Source organism: Mesoplodon densirostris, chromosome 19 (genome assembly GCF_025265405.1).
Source record: "Mesoplodon densirostris isolate mMesDen1 chromosome 19, mMesDen1 primary haplotype, whole genome shotgun sequence".
Lineage (NCBI taxonomy): Eukaryota > Metazoa > Chordata > Mammalia > Artiodactyla > Ziphiidae > Mesoplodon > Mesoplodon densirostris.
In genome coordinates this window covers 5,762,715-5,781,811 of record NC_082679.1, presented here as the reverse complement: position 1 = coordinate 5,781,811, position 19,097 = coordinate 5,762,715, and the positions used below count along the sequence as shown (strand labels likewise).

Sequence of the window (19,097 nt, the reverse complement as noted above, 5' to 3'; positions counted from 1 at the left end):
TAGTTGATTTACAATGTTGTGTTAATTTCTGCTGTACAGCAAAGTGATTCAGTTATACATATATATGCATTCTTTTTCATATTCTTTTATATTATGGCTTATCACAGGATTATAAGGAACATTATTAAAGATTCTTTTGTACTGAGATCATGCAACCAACACTAAAGAGCTGATCCACACCTAAGCATTCACCTTCTCATCTTTTCTAGAAGTCAAGCAAGTTGATGATCAACTGCGGGAACACTTGCATAACCAAAGATGCCTAAAGCGGATGAACAATGCCATGAACATCATGCCTTTGAAAATACTGTTCATCCAGCCCAAAAGCATTTTCCTTTAAGACAAAATCATGGAAATTCTGCAAATTTAAATGTAGTAAAAGCAGAACAGAAGCTATGAAATAACCCTGTGGAGTGTAACAGAGATGGGAAATCCTTTCTCTTTATAAAGCATGAGCAAATTCATACTAAAATTGCCTGAAACTGGAAAACTCAGCAGCACTAAGGCTCAATTCATTAAGCATCAGAGAGATCGCAGAGTTGAGAAATCCCATGTATGCAGTGAATATGGGGAATCCTTCATCAGGAAGTCTCGGCTCACTAAACATCAGAGAATTCACCTGGGAGAGAGACCCCCATGGATGCAGCATACGTGGGAAAGCACAAACCACAAAGTCCAGGCTCACTGAACACCAGAAAATCCATACAGGAGAGAAACCTTACGTAAATGCTAAATGTGGCAAAGCCTTCCTCATTGAATCACGTCTCATTTTACCTCAGAAAACTCAGACTGAAAAGAAACCCTCTATATGTAGATTGTGGAAATGGTTTCATTCCGAAGGTCAGTTTCATTGTACATTGGGACAAAGTATAGGAGATGAAAAGAGGTAAGATCCCCTTGGGATGTACTCGAGAAGAAACCTTGTATTTATTTGTTCACAGGCCTATCACCTTTGAGAGTGACCATCACTTCAAAGATTCCATCCCCTCTGTGACCTGCTCAATTAGACAAGTGATTTTCCTTATCTTTTTCATTCCTTCTTACTCTTATGAGCGGGGCTCTTATCCCCTCTTCTTATCCAGAGACTTTCCCTTGATCTATTAAACATATCCTGCTAAAAAGCCTTGAGTCCTGCTTAAAGAACAAGAAATGAAAATTTGCTATGCAGTAGCTATCCTACATTTCCATCACAAACCCTGGATTATCGGGTAAATTTACTCCAACATAATTTTTTTCTTTCCTGCGGTACGCGGGCCTCTCACTGCTGTGGCCTCTCCCGTCGCGGAGCACAAGCTCCGGACGCGCAGGCTCAGCGGCCATGGCTCACGGGCCCAGCCGCTCCGCGGCACGTGGGATCCTCCCGGACCGGGGCACGAACCCGTGTCCCCTGCATCGGCAGGCGGACTCTCAACCACTGCGCCACCAGGGAAGCCCCAACGTAATATTTTTAAGCACCTAAACTTGGCCATCTAATATTTATTCAAACCTGTAATGTAGTCTTTAGATAATTGAGAACAGGAAAATTTCAAGATTGATTTGCGTTTTACAAGGATCACCTTGCCTGTTCTATGAAGATGAGATCATATGGGTCAAGGATAGAAGCAGGGACCATTCTAGTATCTCAGGTGAGAGATTGGGCCAGCATGGTAATGATGGTCCAGTGAGAGAAAATGAAACTGACTTCCTGCTTTGGCCTTTCGTCATATGACTTTTATCAGGTGCTTTCTGAGACTTACAAGGTCCTATGGGGTTGAGCGTAATTGAAGAAAGTAGGTGAACCTTGCATCTGTACCACAGCCTGTGTTCTCAAGATCGGTTTCCCCAGGGTGAATGAGCGTTCCAGCTCAGGGCTGGGGTGAGAGGAGGAAGAGAGTATGAGCTGGAGCAGGGCTAGAAATGGGGAGCAGGCCTGTAAATGGCTGGCAAAGACTTCTTGGTGACCTGATGAAGATGCACAGGACTGTGGGAAAACCAGTTCTTTGAGGTCATTTTATCTTTTGCACACAAATGTTCATAGAAGTTCCACTGGCAGTATCCAAAAAACTGGAAACAATGCAAAGGTCCACCAACTGGTGAATGATTAAATTTTGGAATATCCAACAATGAATACTAAAGCAACAAAAAAGGAACTATTGATACTTTAAAATTGATGTGGGCTTCCCTGGTGGTGCAGTGGTTGAGAGTCCGCCTGCTGATGCAGGGGACACGGGTTCGTGCCCCGGTCCGAGAGGATCCCACGTGCCGCGGAGCGGCTAGGCCCGTGAGCCATGGCCGCTGAGCCTGAGCGTCCAGAGGCTGTGCTCCGCAACGGGAGAGGCCACAGCAGTGAGAGGCCCGCGTACCGCAAATAAATAAATTAATAATAATAATGAATTTCAGGACTTCCCTGGTGGCACAGTGGATAAGACGCCGCCCTCCCAATACAAGGGGCCTGGGTTCCATCCCTGGTCAGGGAACTAGATCCCACATGCATGTCACAACTAAGAGTTTGCATGCCACAACTAAGGAGCCCGCCTGCCGCAACTAAGGAGCCTGTGAGCCGCAACCAAATAAATAAATATAGTTTTTAAAAATGATCTCAAAACAGTCGTGCTATGTGAAAGAAGCCAGCACAGACACTACTAATTTTATGAAAAGAACGCAGACTAATCTGTAGTGACAGAAGGCGGTCCAGTGCTGCCCAGGATGGGCTGGGTAAGGAGCACGGTTGGGAAGAGGCTCACACCGTCCACCGTTTCCGTTCACTTTGTGATCGCTGCATCCCCCGTACTGTCACTTTTCCAAACCTTGGTCTTCCCCAAACACTTCCATCTGCCAGTTCCACGCCGAGCTCCGCACACAGCATTTGCCCCGCAGTACGGACACCGAATCTCCTCTAAGATGGCCGCGTCCACGGTGCTCCTGCCCAACGGCGCAAACCCGAAACGGCTACAGCGCGCCGCCAGGATTTTTTTTTTTTTTTTTTTGTCCAAGCACGCTTAAGTTTTCATACGGCCTCTAAATCCTTTCGCAATTAAACCAGTTATCGAGGTGTCCAGAAGCAATTTTAATTTCCCACGGAGCCGAGACGTCAGCGTAACAGCCGCTCAGAATGTACTCCTGCGCCCTTTCGGTCTTCATGGGCTCCGGCCTTTGAAAAATTTGCGCCGTTCACCGTCCACAAGCGGGCCCTGTCCACTCAAACGAATTTACCCCCACGTCATGTTTGCTTTGTATGAGCTCGAGCCTCTTAAAATCTCCCCATTTTCCTTTGAGGTACCAGGAAACAGGAGAGATTTCAGCCGTGGTCTCTCAGCAGCCGTCACGCCTTCTGTACGTCAGGTGTGCAAAGATGGCGACCCCACGGCGCCGAGTCGGTGGTGGCGGCGCGGACGTATTACCTCATAAGGAAAAGCCGGAAGCCCCCAATCCGTTCACCATAGAAACGCGGTAGAAATGCCCCTGACCGTTGTCGGTTGGTCTCAGGAGAGGGGGCTGGGCGAGGGGACCAGAAGTAAAAGGAGTTTGGGGGATAAAGTTAGGCCCTGAAGAGGTCGCTGCAGGTTCAGGAGAGAACCAGGTGGGTATGTGGGTCTGGCTGTAAAAAAGGCGGGGATGGGGGCGGTCTGTCGGCCTTTAGGTGGGCTGTGGCTCCTTTGAGTCTGGGAAGGTAGCGCAAGGGCGGATGGTGGTTTGGTTTTGTTTTTGCAGGGAGCATAGAGGAGTCAGTACAATGTCTATGATCGGGGTGTCTTTGGAGTCAATCATGGGGGGCTCTGGTGGTCAGCGATTAAAGGTCTGAACAGATCAACTACCGAGAGTCCTGAGGTCAGGGTTTAAGGTCTTCGAGGGTGATTGACAACTGGTGGCGTGGGGTTCGTCAATGAATGCGGAGACCTGTTTGGGTTCTCGGATAATTTGGGGCTCAAAGGTCGAGGAACCGTTAAGGGAGGTCAGTGTACGTGTGTATCTGACCTGGTTTGGTATTAATCCGGTGGGGTAATGGGCACTGTCTTTCGTGCAGGGATGTGTGACAGCAGAAGGCTCGGAGGCTCAGGAGCCCTGGTAGGTGCGTGTGTTGAGCCCCGACTTTGGCTGCTGGGACAGACTTGGTGAACGTTAGTTAACATTCCCTGAAAGCTTCAGGTCCAAGTCCCTGCCCCACCACAAATTTTCTAATCCCTTTTGGCTCCCTACAGCACCCCTTCCTTTTGAACCCAAAGAAATGAAAGTTTGGGGGAAAAACAATTCAGCATATTTCAATTTAGTAATCTTTTAATTTAAGTTTTGTTTTTATCATTCCTCCTGCAGGTTGACTGCATATTTCATTTCAGGTTCTATATGTGAACATTTAAAGGCTGCTCCTGTCCCAGTATTTATATTTTTGAATTGTTTTTTAAATTTGTATTTATGGCTCATATTCCTTTTCTCTCTCTTCTTTTTTTGATGTGTTCATTGTCCCTCATATTAAAATGTGTATGTAAACAGGGGATATGAAGAGTTTTAAAGAGGCTTGAGGGCCTCAAAGTTTAAAGGAAGAATTTACAGTTTCTCACTGCCCAAATGGCCTCATTTCTATAATTGTCTGAAAATTACCTGCCACTGAAATATAGTACTGTGCTGATTCTACTTTGCCACTTTCCCTTTCAAATTCATGCTACTTCCATATATTCAGGGAGTTAGGTTTCATTGGCCCAAGGTGTGAAATTCTCTGGGGAATCAAATGAAGAGACAGAAATACTGGGGACCACGTGTTAAGGTGAGCACACAGGAAGAAGGAATACAATTCCAGAAGTAATTTTGCTTTTCAACCCACAGGTGCTAACAAGAGACAAGATATGAATGAAGAAAGAGGAGTTTCCAGGACCTAGATATTGTTATTTCTGGGGATACTTTGGCGACTGTTATATCTAACTAGAAATTTTGGTATATCCAGAAGAGACAAAGACAGAGCCTCTGCGTTGCCAGCTATTTTCAGAGAACAGAAGAATATGATCCAGGCCCAGGTGACTCATGTCTTGTTTTATTCTCTCCTTTATTCCTTAATGGATTTGTAGAGGCCTGTAAAAAAAAAATCAGTTCAGTATCTAGAGAGAAATAAAATTTGAAGATAAACTCCAACGCCATGGCAAAGTAGGATCAAGAACATAGTGTTTATATGATTCTTAGTAAATGACTAGTGTTGGAACATAATGTGTAACTGTTACTGACTCTGTGTGTGCACCTGTAGATGTGTGCCTATTTATAAATGCATGTGGGTTCATGTACATATCTGTGTACATAAATACGTCTGTTATGTTGTGTGCATCAGTGGAATTATACTCTAAAGAACATCCCTTTGGCCTGAGATAGTATAATTTAAGCATCTAATAGAATAATGACTGCAATTGTTTTGTGAATATTAGCTGTATAAAATTCCATTTGTCTATAATTGTACTCAAAGAAATGAGTCAAACTATGTAAAGCATTTAGATGAGTGTCTGTTACCAAAAGTCGGGTCTGGCTGCTCACTGCTTGAAAGCCAATAACTCTAGAGGCAAGGTTGGTGCAAAGGAAAGTTTGTTTTGTTCCAGAGGCTGGCAACTGGGTAAGAGGGTGGACTCGTGTCCAGGGGCCAACTCCCCACTGCCAGTCAGTGGGCCAGAGCTTTTAAAGGGGAGTTTCAGGGCTGTATAGGCAGAGGGAGGGGGCTACATGCAGAAACAGCATAGTCAGCTCTGGCTGTCATCTTGAAATTGGTCATGCCATGGTCTGATCAGCGTCATCTTGATTGTGTTGAGTACAGTTAATCTTTAGTTCCACGGTTGGTTTTTTCCCGTTTCCTTGAAGCCAGTTCTTGGAATTTTGGCAGCTTATGTCATGGCTACAGTCTGGTCATCATGTAGTTAACTTCTTCCAACTGGTGAGGGTTTCAGTATCTACAAAACAGCTCAAAGGATATGGCTCAGAATATTATCTGTAGCCCTGGAAGAGGAACTAAATGTCCTTGACTTTCTTTAATGACTAAACTATTATTATTTGGTCTTGTTGGACTGTTTTCCTTTGTGTCTGCATTTTCTCACTTCTCTGATTAAATTTATTCTTTAAAGTTTTTCTGCAGACAAAAGGCAGGCTGAGGACATGGTGGTGTGTGGTGTGTGTGTGTGTGTCTATCCGTCCTGGGGAGGCCCCAGAGGGTCCTGCTCCTTTTCATGCCTGCTACATAGTAAGTGATATGTGAGATCATCCATGCCTTAAATCTTTGCCAGTACTTCATAATAGGACACTATCAAATTGTATAATTTCATCTATCTGAATGGTCCAATGTTTATTCTTTTACCTTATTTTGCATTTACCTCATCATAGGTAAGGTTGAAATCCGTCTTGTATATTTATTGGCCAGTTGGATTCTTCTTCTCTTGTTATATGCCTGTCCTTATCACTTTTACATTAACAAAATGACTTTTTTTCTTACTGATTAATAGGAGTCATGCCTATCCACTACATATTGATTCTTTCTTTTGTTTATAAAAAATATTTTCCCAGCTTGTCACTTTTCTTTCAGCTTTATCCATGGTAACTTTTTCAATGCAGACATTTTAATTTTTCCTCTTATAAAGTTTGCTACTTATTTTCTTTTATGGTTTTTGGTTTGTGACATGAACATAATTCATATGTGTCTCTATTCCTTTCACAGATTCTTTTGTTTTATGGCTAGGACTCTAAACAGGAGAAAAACTATTTTTGAGTGTGAAATTAGGTAGGAACCTAAGTTTTCGTTTTTCCAAATGGATCTACATCTCACGTGAAAAAATTCAGAAGGTGGTAAGATCAGCAGTGTTAAGAATTTGCCACCTCTTTTAAAAAAGAAAAAGAAAAGAATTTGCTTAACCAGGTAACTCTCTTCTCTATGATGTAATCTCTGCAAGAACACAGGGATAGATGATCTCATCAGATTTCCCCTCATCTGGCAGCTCAGTTGACAAGCAGGTCTCATTTCATTCCCTGGTGGCATTTGGGCCTAGGCTGCATGGCCACAGGATCAGGACATTGAAGACATTCCACACTGCTGAACTGTTGTTATCCAGAGCACTTCTAACACCAAATGTAGGGGTATGTTCCTCACACCTGATTCTGTGACTCTCCAGACACCAACTGGGTGTCCTACAATTCAACTCAATCCTGTCACTAACTACCTGGAGTTAGCGTCAGATCCCACAAGGTAATAGCTCAGTCCCACAAGACTGCCCCCACTTTAGGTGCCTGTCAAGAGTCCCAGACTGTTACCTAAGCTTCTGATGACAAGCTCTAAATCCGGGGGTACCCACAACCCCCTGCTCAGGTTTGGTAATTCACTAGAATGACTCACAGAACTCAGGAAAGCTCTTTACGTACATTCACTGGTTTATTCTAAAGGCTACAACTCAGGAATAGCCAGATGGAAGAGATGCATAGTGCGAGGTATGGGGGAAGGGGCGTGGAAGTTCCTCCCTGGGAGCACCACCCCGCCAGCACCTCTATGTGTTCACCAACCCAGAAGCTCTCTGAACCTGATGTTTTAGGGGTTTTTATGGTGGTTTTCTGATGTAGGCACAAATTGATTAAATCACTGGCTATTGGGGACTAAACTCAACCCTCAATGCCAGTTCCCTCCCTGGAGGTTAGGGGTCTTTCTGGGGACCAGGCACCAGTCATCTCATGAGCACACAAAAGATACTCTTATCACCCTAGAGAGCCCACAGTTTTTTGGAACTGTGTTCCAGGAACCAGGGGCAAAGGCCAAATGTATATTCATCACAACATTTTTCTGGCTTCTGTTGTTTTCATTTAATCAATTTTGTCTTTCTTTTGATGGTAATGAGTCTTTTCTTTTTTCTTTCTTTCTTTTTTTTAATCATTTCCTCATCACTTTTTTTAAAATTTATTAAATTTATTTATTTTTGGCTGCATCGGGTCTTTGTTGCTAAACGTGGGCTTTCTCTAGTTGCAGCGAGTGGGGGCTACTCTTCGTTGTGGCACGCAGGCTTCTCATTGCAGTGGCTTCTCTTGTTGTGGAGCACGGGCTCTAGGCGTGCAGGCTTCAGTAGGTGTAGCACGTGGGCTCAGTAGTTGTGGCTCGAGGGCTCTAGAGCTCAGGCTCAGTAGTTGTGGCACACGGGCTTAGTTTCTCCACAGCATGTGGGATCTTCCTGGACCAGGGTTTGAACCAGTGTCCCCTGCATTGGCAGGCGGATTCTTAACCACTGCGCCACCAGGGAAGCCCGAGTCTTTTCTTTCTGGTTGGTTTCCGAATCTGACTTTTGCAAGTGATGGTCCATAGTTTCAGTCTCACTCATCTAGAAGCAGATTTCCTGCTTGGCTTTGCTGGCTGGCTAAGTCTGAGTTACAGGATGTTTAATCAGTTCTAAAGTTTTCTTAATTCCTGAGATCTTCATATCACTTCTCTGTTTCTCTATAATCTCTTTCAAAAACTATGTAGAGGCCTATGTTAGACCTCACTGTATTCTCCATATTTAGTAAACTCTCCTTTATATTTTCTATCTCTTTCTGTGTCTGCTTCATCTTTAGTTATTTTTTAAATGCATTTTCCAGTTCACTCGTTATATTTTCAGTGTATCTAATATGATGTTAGCCTTTTGTGAAATAATAAGAAATATACACATTGGTCTCTGCCCCTAGTTCCTGACATAGAGCTCCTAAAAACCTTATAAATAGGGGTGCTCTGAGAATCTTCTGGTCTTTGACCCCAATTCCTAGCACAGAGCCCCTAAAATCCTTGTAATTTCCTAAATAATAAGAATACTATGAGCTCCCATACAACTTCACTTATATGTGGAATCTAAAATATAACACAAGTGAACTTCTCTACAAAACAGAAACAGAGTCACAGGCATAGAGAACAGACTTATGGTTTCCAAGGGGGACTGGGGGTGATGGAGGGATGGAGTAGGAGTGTGGGATTAGCAGATGCACACTATTCTATTTAGAATGGATAAACAACAAGGTCCTACTGTGTAGCACAGGGAACTATATTCAGTATCCTGTGATAAACCATAATGGAAAAGAATATGCAAAAGTATATATATATATAACTGAATCACTTTGCTGTACAGCAGAAATTAACACAACATTGTACATCAACTATATTTCAATAAAATTTTTTTAAAACGAGTACTAAGAGCATATTTTGTGGTAAAATTTGGTCTTTGATCCTGGTTTCTGACACAGAGTTCCTAAATCCCTTGGAATTTCCTGGGCGACAGGAGTGCCTTTCTTTCTAATGAGGCAACACTTGAAGGGCTCCTGCATGGGACCTGGTTACCAGAAAGACCAACATGATCAGAAGCTTGGAAACTTCTATTCCATCCCCCATTATCCACAGAAGAGGGAGGGGCTAGAAATAGAGTTAATGATCAATTGCTCCTACGTAATGAAGCCTCCATAAAAATCCCAAAGGTATGGGGTTCAGAGAGCTTCTGGGCTGGTGAACACATGGAGGTGCTGGAGAGGCACCAGGAGAGGGCACGGAAGCTCCAAACTCCTTTCCACATACCTTGCCTTGAGCAGCTCTTGCATCTGGGTGAAATCTGTATCCTTTATCATATGCTTTTATAATAAACTGGTGAGCAGTAAGTAAACTATTTTCCCAAGCTCTCTGGGCTGCTCCAGCAAATTAATCAAACCCAAGGAGGGGCTCACTGGAACCTCCCATCTATAGCTGGTTAGTCAGGAGCACAGGTGGCAACCTAGACTTGCATTTGGCATCTGGAGTGGGGTGGAGGTGGGGTCTCATGGAACTGGGCTCTTACCCTGTGGCATGTGATGCTCTCTTCGGGTCAATCATGTCAGAATTGAATTGTAGGACATACAGCTGTTGTCAGACAATTGCTTGGCGATGTGTTTAAAAAAATGTACACATCAGAATTGGTGTCAAAATCATAGAAATATGAGCAGGACAGCTTCCTTTATATTCCTTATGAGTCAGTCAAAGAGAAACACTCTCATTAAACAGGACTCTGTTATTACAGGAAACCCTGTCATTCAAGGATGTGGCCGTGGACTTCACATGGGAGGAGTGGCAGCTCCTGGCCCCTCCTCAGAAGGACCTGTACCGGGATGTGATGCTGGAGAACTATAGCAACCTGCTGTCCGTGGGTGAGGATGGCTTCCCTGGGTCCCTCAAAGGGTCTCCAGTCAGTGGGGTTTCCTTCCTCAGCTGCTTACACTTGGAAGTCACTGCAGTGCCCTAATGGCAGATTCTCAGTGCCTCCTCTGGCTCCTGATACAAGGGTGTATACAATGTGCCATGAGTTGTTTTTACTACCAACACTGCTGACACCAAATGTGTGGGGTTTTTTCTATCCCCAAAACCAATTCTCCTCTCCAGGTATGGGCTGGGTGTCCCAAAACTCAATCCTTTTCTGACACTAACCACCCAGAGTCAGCCTCAGATCCCACAGGCTTACGGACTCAGTCCCGCAGGAGTGCCCTCACTTCAGACACTAGTTGAACATATTGGGTACCCAGGGTACCCACACTTCTGTCCGACTTGACCTTAAATTGGGCATTCCCACTCCCCACCCCTCAGGTTTGGTAATTTGCTAGAACGGCTCACAGAACTCAGGAAAGCACTTTACTTACCATTACCAGTTTATTATAAAGGATAATAGCCAAATGGAAGAGATGCCCAGGGGGAGGTATGGGGAAAGGAGTGTGGGCCTTCCATGCCCGCTCCAAGTGTGTCACCTTGATGTGATCACCAACCCGGAAGCTCCCCCAACCTGGTTTCTTAGGAGTTTTTGTGATGATTTCATTGTGTAAGCGTGATTTCTTAAGTCATTTACCATGGGTGATTAACTCAATCTCCAGCCCCTTCCCTCCGCATGGAGGGGTTAGGGAGTTAGGGTTGAAATTTCCAACCTTCTACTCACGCCTTGGTCTTTCTGGCAGCCAGCCTCCACCCTGAAGCTCTCTAGGGATCCCCAGCCACCAGTCATTTCATTAGCACACAGAAGACACCCATCACTCTGGACACCAAAGGTGCTAGAAGTTCTTGTGTCAGGAACTGGAACTTAAACCAAATGATGTAACAGAAGAGGTTCCTGACAGCCCATCACATAGGAAATTACAAGGGCTTTATTTTATTTTTATTATTTATTTATTTAAAAATTTTATTTATTTTTGTTTGTGTTGGGTCTTTGTTGCTGCATGCGGGCTTTTCTCTAGTTGCGGCAAGCGGGGGCTACTCTTCGTTGCGGTGTGTGGGTTTCTCATTGCAGTGGCTTCTCTTATTTTGGAACACAGGCTCTAGGCACGTGGGCTTAGTAGTTGCTGCACGTGGGCTCTAGGGCACATGGGCTTCAGTAGTTGTGGCTTGCGGGCTCAGTGGTTGTGGCTCGTGGGCTCTAGAGCGCAGGCTCAGTAGTTGTGGCACGTGGGCTTAGTTGCTCCACAGCATGTGAGATCTTCCAGGACCAGGGCTCAAACCCGTGTTCCCTGCATTGGCAGGTGGATTCTTAACCACTGTGCCACAAGGGAAGTCCCTATTTTTATTTTTTGGTTGTGCCACACGCCATCTTAGTTCCCTGACGAGGGATCAAACCCATGCCCCCTGCAGTGAAAGAACAGAGTCTTAACCACTGGACCACCAGGGAAGTCCCCACAAGGGCTTTAGAAGCTCTGTGCCAGTAACTGGGGGCGGAGACCAAATATATATTATTATATCACAATATCCCATGAGTCTCTCCTGAGTGAAAAGCCTCTGCTTGGCAGATGTGAAAACCGGTCCCTCAAATGTAACATTCTCCCATCCCCACAGACCCCAGCCCAGTTCAGTGAGTCTCAGTCTTCTATCGTTTCCCATGAACAGGGTATCGAGTCAGCAAGCCAGATGCACTGTCCAAGTTGGAACGAGGGGAAGAACCATGGATGATAGAAGATGAAATCCACAGTCAAACCTGTCCAGGTGAGTGAGGATCAGCTGGGTAACTGCAGACATCATAGTCAGTCAGTGTGAGAAGGCTGGGAGGGCATCTGAGGATACCGTGCCTCCGTGTATCTCTTTCCCCATAAAAGAACTTTTAGGTCTTGAGAGGTAAATATACCCATTTTTTTCTCTTCTGAGATCTGTTCCTTGCTGATTTTATTTTACATCTTGATTTTTGTTTGTTTGCCTCGTTTTCTTCTTCCTTGGATTCTGTAACCCTCTTCTTTGAACCCTGTCACAGATCCCTTCCACCTCCCTGGCTATGAAATTCCAGGCCTTGCTCTAAGGAGAGATCTTTGAATTCATCACTGTTTTCTGACTACCGCACTCTCCTGCCCCACTGAGAAAGACAGACTTCCCTTCCTGACATCCAACTGCACCTTATATTTTGCGCCCTCACAGTAACCTAGTCTATGACTGTGCATCAAGCCAGCTCCTTAGTTTCTCCACTGTACTACCCCCACCCCCACCATTCTGAAGTTCTTCAAAGGTATTGCTTTCCATTTTCTCAAAAATTTCCTTCAGTCTCATGAATTAAGCTCTATCTGTTTTCTGGCTGAGACTCCAAATTTCTATCTCCCTTACTGTTGTCTATACTTTGAGTTCTAGATGTTCTAGATCTTTTACTGGCCTAAGATTTCTGAGTTCCTGCATGAGGAATAGGAATCATCTTCTCTCCACAAAAAAGCCCTTTCCACCATCCTATTTTAATGTTAGATTCTCTTTTAATATTGCACATCTTACCCTGTCCATGCTGGTATTATCTTGAATGTTATTCTCTGCCTATGGAGTTCTCATCTTAGAGGTCTCTGCTGTTGACTGTTTTAACTAGAAAAGACTGTTTTACATCTACATCAGTGCTGCCTAAGTCGCAGCTTATGTCTCCTTCAGTTTACTTCCTTCATACATTTGCTATTTCTGATTTTCCTTTGGCTCATCTTAGGTGTTAGCACTGTATTCATTTCCCTAAATCATTTGTTTTTCCCATTATATTGTTTTTTTAACAGCTTTACTGAGATAATTCACATATGCTACAATTTGCCAACTTAAAGCATACAATTCATTGTTTTGTAGTACATTAAGAGAGTTATGTAACCATTATCAACAGCAACTTTGGAAGATTTTCATCACTTTATAAAAGTTTCGTCCTAAGCCTTCAGCCCTAGGCAAGCACTAATCTCCTTTCTATCTCTGTAGATTTGCCTGTTCTGGATATTTAATATAAATAGAATCATAATCTATGTGGTCTATTGTGAAAGACTTCTTTCATTTATCATAATGTTTTTGAAATTCTTCCATAGAAGTTCTAACATGTATCTGTAATTCATTCCTTTTTATTGCCAAATAATATTCCATTGTATGGATATACCACATTTTATTTACTCATTTATCTATTGATGGACATTTGGGTGGTATCCACTTTTTGGCTTTTTTGAATTATGCTGCTATGAACATTCATGTACAACTTTTTTGTGAACATATGTTTTCATTTTTCTTTGGTATATATCTAGCAGTGGAATTCTTGGGTCATATGGACTCTTGGAAGGGTCCAAATATGGTGCTTCCAGACTCATGGTTGGCATTATGTCCTCCCAGCCATGATGTGTGATAATACACAGAGTATTGCCAGCCAAAGGCTCAGCCTTTGGTATCCAGAGTTTTCATTGGGATTCAATCACATATTTCCCACATGGAAATATGTCTTTCACCCCTCCAGAAGTCAGGCTAATACCTATAGTCTCCATTTCCTCCAAAGGTTGTAACTGATATGGTGTGGCCCAAAGCCCATGTCGTAAATCACATTGTTAGAATGTCTGGTGGCCAAAGCCACCAGGCAAACAAAGACACTCCTATCAGGGAGGACATTCCAGGGGCCTAGAGATCACCTCCCAATAGCCAAGGGCAAGGGCCAGACCTCTCTTTGGGTGAGGTTCAGTCTTCACTGAAGGTAACTGTACAAATAAACAGTAAAGGGATTACTTTAGAAAAACAGAGGAAATAGAGCTTATAGTAATACAGTCAGAGTGGGAATGACAGCATGATATGTACAAGGTGTATCTACATTTTGAATTAGGAAGATGATGCCATGAGTTAGGAATGAAGGCATGAAGTAAGAAATGTGCAAGCCCATGGGATTGACTATCAAAAGAGTGGCCTGAAGTCAGGCAAATGAAAGCCAGTGTTAGAAGGTCTCTTCAGGAGGAGGAGTGGAGTGGAAACATGAATCCATGGAATATTCACGGTGATGTACACTTTTCTTGCCAGGATGACTGTTTGGATTTGCTATGTGAGTAATTGAGGTAGCATAGTGGAGGGTTGGTAGGTTTTGTATTTTTATAGCTCTAGGCTGTCTTACCATTTACCTGGGTGGCAGAAGGATAGCAATAATAAGGAACAGTCAGATGTTCTTAAAAAAAAAAAAAAAAACCTGAAGGTAAAGCTGACACAACCTGGTCTTAAAGGAGGAAGTTGGTCCTTTAGTACAACCTGTTGCCAACCTAGATGCAAGTGTAGAGTTACTGAAGTAGATGCTGCTGGTGGCAAGTGAAGAGTTTATTAGGGACGTTGACATGGGGAAAATTTGGATACGACCTCTCTACTGAATGCAGAAAGTGATTGAAAAAGGCGACAGTTTCCATATTCCATTAGCTTTGGAAGATGACTACATGGTACACGGCCAGTTGCAAAATTTCCTAACAGTCATTGTTGCCCTGTTTCACTATGAATGGAACATAGGATAACGTGACACAGATAGACTAAAGGTTAGAGTTTTGATTATACGAGTTATCCACTAATATGTTTGATGTTTTTGGAAAGTTAGTTTGATGGTGGTCTACAGAAGCAAATTTAGGAACAGGATTACAACGCAAGAGATTATCTCAGTTTACAGTCCTTTACAGTTACTTGCCAAGTTACAAATACGTTTATTCTATACACCTCAGTATGCATATTTCCCTGATTTCTATAGTCAGAATTTGGATCCTTTAAGTGGGCTTAAAGAATCCCCAAACTCCTGAGTGTTGGAATGTCTAAGACGTTGGTTCTGTACCATCATCATCTTTCATTCTACATGTCCTCCCAATACATCCAGTCCTCTTTTCTTGAATAGTATGCACATATTATTTCCACATTGTTTCCTCTACTTATACCTCCACTTGGCTTCTTGATTTCTGTACTACACATCTAATATCATCTCAAAGTTTAGGTTCCACAATGCACACTTTTTTTCCTACATGTGGATTTCAGTAATCTTCTTCCTCATCACAACTGGAGATGCTTTTACCAAACCATTGGCTCAGGCCATACAATTAGCAGAGTAATCCTGGGTGCCTCACTTTCAAAGACCACTCTCCGCACTGACCCCATCAGTTAACCTTGCTTTTTCTTTCTTTCTTTCTTTTTTTTTTTAACATTTAAAAAATTTTCTGGCTGTGCGGCATGCAGGATCTTAGTTCCCCTACCAGGGATGGAATCCACACCCCCTGCAGTGGAAGCACTGGAAGTCTGGAGTCTTAACCACTGGACCGCCAGGGAAGCCCCAACTTTGCCTTTTCTTTATGCAAGTATTCAACATATCCTCATTTCCTCCGCTTGCCACCATCTCCATTGCTCCTTCAAACCACATTTAGCAATCTCCAACTCCCTACTTTTTTTCTTTCCTTCTTTTTCATTTGGGTTTCCCCAACAGGAATTATGAGAAGTGAAAGTAAGTAAGGCATATTTTATATATCCCAAACGCCAACACAGTGCCTTGCACATGGGAGCCATTCAATAAATAGTTTTGGAGTGAACAAATGCAACCCTCATCATTTTGGATCAGTTGTCTCTTCCACCTCTGTGGTCTTGTGTCTTTTCAAGTTCTGTTCCTCCATACCCTCTCATTTGCTGCTAACAGTGACTTGCTTGGCCATTCCCTGGTGGTCCAGTGGTTAAGACTCCGTGCTTTCACTGTTGTGGGCGTGGGTTCGATCCCTACTCAGGGAGCCAAGATCCTGCAAGCCGCACAGTGAGGCCAAAAGAAAAAAAAAAAAAAGACTTGCATGTATTTTACTACCTCTGCATGTTTTTCAATTTCCTATTTAGAGAGAAGCCAAGTCTACATAGATTGTCAACTGCCTAACCTTATTGGTACATTAACTGCTTTTTTCCTTTTGGTTTGTTTATATTACTGTGTTTTTACCATGTGTAAGAAATAAGGAACATTTATACGTGGTGTTTCTTTTACACTGTTATCATAGGGTTGCCACTAAAGTGCCATTTTTTTAAAAAACCAAGGAATTTTTAAAACAATTTTATTCCAAACAATAATAAAAAGGGCTCATTGTTCTCTTCTTTCCTAGAAACTGGCAACGTTGGTAATCATCTGCAGGGTGACTGGGAAAATCAAAGAATGCTGAAAGGTATAGAACAATACCAGGAACATAATGCATTTGGAAATCCTGTTCCTCAAAGCAAAAGTCATTTCTCTTTCAGGCAAAATCATGATATGTTTGAGTTCTATATAAAAACTTTGAAATCACATTTAAGTTTAGTCAGCCAGGGCCAAAGCTATGAAATTAAGAACTCTACTAAATGTAACGGAGATGGGAAATCATTTCTGCATGGTAAGCATGAAGAATTTCATTCTCCAGTTCAATGCCCTGTAAGTGCAAAATCCATCAGTAGTAAGTCCCAAGTCATTAAGCACCAAGGAACTCACAACACAGAGAAAGCCCACATATGCAGTGAATGTGGGAAAGCCTTTGTTAAGAAGTCTCAGCTCACTGACCATCAGAGAGTTCATACAGGAGAGAAACCTTATGGATGCAGTATGTGTGCAAAAGTATTCTCCCGAAAGTCCAGGCTCAATGAACATCAGAGAATTCACAAGAGAGAGAAATCCTTTATATGTGGTGATTGTGGAAAAGTCTTCACCATGAAGAGCCGTCTGATTGAACACCAGCGAACTCACACTGGAGAGAAACCTTACATATGCAGTGACTGTGGAAAAGGCTTCCCAGGGAAGCGTAATCTCATTGTACATCAGCGAAATCATACTGGAGAGAAATGCTACGTATGTAGTGAATGCGGAAAAGGCTTCACTGGGAAGAGCATGCTTACTATACACCAGCGAACTCATACAGGAGAGAAACCCTACATCTGCAGTGAATGTGGGAAAGGCTTTACCACAAAGCACTATGTCATCATACACCAACGAAACCATACAGGAGAGAAACCCTACATATGCAATGAATGTGGGAAAGGTTTCACCATGAAGAGTCGTCTGATTGAACATCAGCGAACTCATACAGGAGAGAAGCCGTATGTGTGCAATGAATGTGGAAAAGGCTTTCCCAGGAAGAATAATCTGATTGTACATCAGAGAAATCATACAGTAGAGAAATCCTTCGTATGTGGTGAATGTGGAAAAGGCTTCACCGTGAAGAGCATGCTCATCATACATCAACGAACTCACACTGGAGAGAAACCCTACATCTGCAGTGAATGTGGGAAAGGCTTCCCGTTGAAGAGTCGGCTTGTTGTGCATCAGCGAATGCATACGGGTGAGAAACCTTATAGATGCAGCGAATGTGGGAAAGGCTTCATCGTGAATAGTGGACTGATGTTACATCAGCGAACTCACACTGGAGAGAAGCCCTATATATGCAATAAATGTGGAAAAGGGTTTGCCTTTAAGAGCAATCTTGTGGTACATCAGCGAACTCATACTGGAGAGAAACCCTTTACATGCAATGAGTGTGGAAAAGGCTTCACGATGAAACGCTATCTCATTGTACACCAGCAAATTCATATGGGAGAGAAGTCCTATATATGCAGTGAATGTGGAAAAGGTTTTGTCATGGAAACAGAGCTCATTTTACATCAGCAAATTCATACTGGAGAGAAACCTTATGCCTGCAATGAATGTGGCAGAGGCTTCACTGTGAAAAGCCGTCTAGTCGTTCATCAGCGAACTCATACAGGAGAGAAACCTTTTGTATGCAGTGAATGTGGAAAAGGCTTCTCCTCAAAGAGGAATCTCATTGTCCATCAGAGAACTCATAATGGAAACAAATCTTAACAAAGCAATGAATATAGTCACACCTACAGGAAGAAAATATGCCTTGTCCAACATCAGAGGGTTTCACACAGGATAAACTACCTTTATATGTACTGACTCTGGAAAATTCTATTCATAATTGGTATTGGTCTCATTACCCACCAGAAAATTTACACAGGAGACAAACTGTATGTATGCAGTTAATGTGAGAAAGCCTTCAACACAAATTCTGCACCCGTTTTACATCAGAAAACTCATAAAAGAGAGAGACTCTGGATTCAGCAATTGGGGGTAACCTTTCTCTCATTTGTCAAGCCTTGTTAATACACACGAGAAATGTATAGGTCAAGGTACATAATCCTTTGCAGTGACTCTGAACTCATTATATACAAGTGAACTTGTTCAGGGTACAAACCATGATAGTTCAGTGAACTCATTAAACATCAGTGTGCTCTACTTGACTATCGTCAGTGTAGATTAGACTGTTGCTAGATTTCACCCTTGGAAAACTATGGAATGTGCATAGGAGTGAAATTTAATGAATGCAGAGAATGTGCTAGTGCCTTCAGTGATAAGTTACCTCACACTATATGTCTAAATTAACATGTAGGAAAAAGCTCTGATACATACAATGCAGAAAAGGCTTCAGGAAACATTTCTAGGTAATTATATGTCTGAAAAGTATGTACTAAGATAAATCTTATGAATGGAGAGACTAGGAGAGCCTTCTGTGGGAATAAAAACCCTATCTCATCAGTGATCATAACAGATCACCAGTGAGCTCATTCATAGTAGCAATTTGATGATCGTAGAAATAAAACCTCAATAGTTGCCACATATGCATGCTGGAGAAAAATTTTCAGATGGCAATGAATATGGCAGGATTTCGGTGATACATTCTGCCTCATTGCTTCTCATGAATTCATACAGAAATAGAATAGTTTATGAACCCACTAATGTGGAGTAACTTTAGCAAAATATCGGAGAATACTGAAGGAAAGAAGCCTCATGAAAATGATGTATACTTGAGTTTTCTCTCAGAAATCTAAATTTATTGTACACCTGATGTCCATTTTGGGACACAATACCTTGAACCATATTATCAATAATTCC

At 42.7% G+C, this 19,097-nt stretch overlaps 1 protein-coding gene across 1 annotated transcript; it reads left to right on the top strand.

Annotated features, from left to right (window-relative positions):
• Positions 1-4,930: 4,930 nt before the first annotated feature.
• ZNF432 (zinc finger protein 432) lies at positions 4,931-18,057 on the top strand. Its single transcript, XM_060085553.1, has 4 exons — positions 4,931-4,985; positions 9,987-10,113; positions 11,828-11,923; positions 16,285-18,057. The coding sequence occupies exons 1-4, from the start codon at positions 4,971-4,973 to the stop codon at positions 18,003-18,005; spliced, it is 1,959 nt and encodes a 652-aa protein (XP_059941536.1). The 5' UTR covers positions 4,931-4,970; the 3' UTR covers positions 18,006-18,057.
• The last annotated feature ends 1,040 nt before the right edge of the window (positions 18,058-19,097 follow it).

Bases quoted from the DNA above. Each gene is read 5' to 3' on its own strand.
- ZNF432 (XM_060085553.1), top strand. The intron at 10,114-11,827 runs GTGAGGATGGCT...TCCCATGAACAG, and splicing joins TAGCAACCTGCTGTCCGTGG to GGTATCGAGTCAGCAAGCCA. The intron at 11,924-16,284 runs GTGAGTGAGGAT...CTTCTTTCCTAG, and splicing joins CCACAGTCAAACCTGTCCAG to AAACTGGCAACGTTGGTAAT.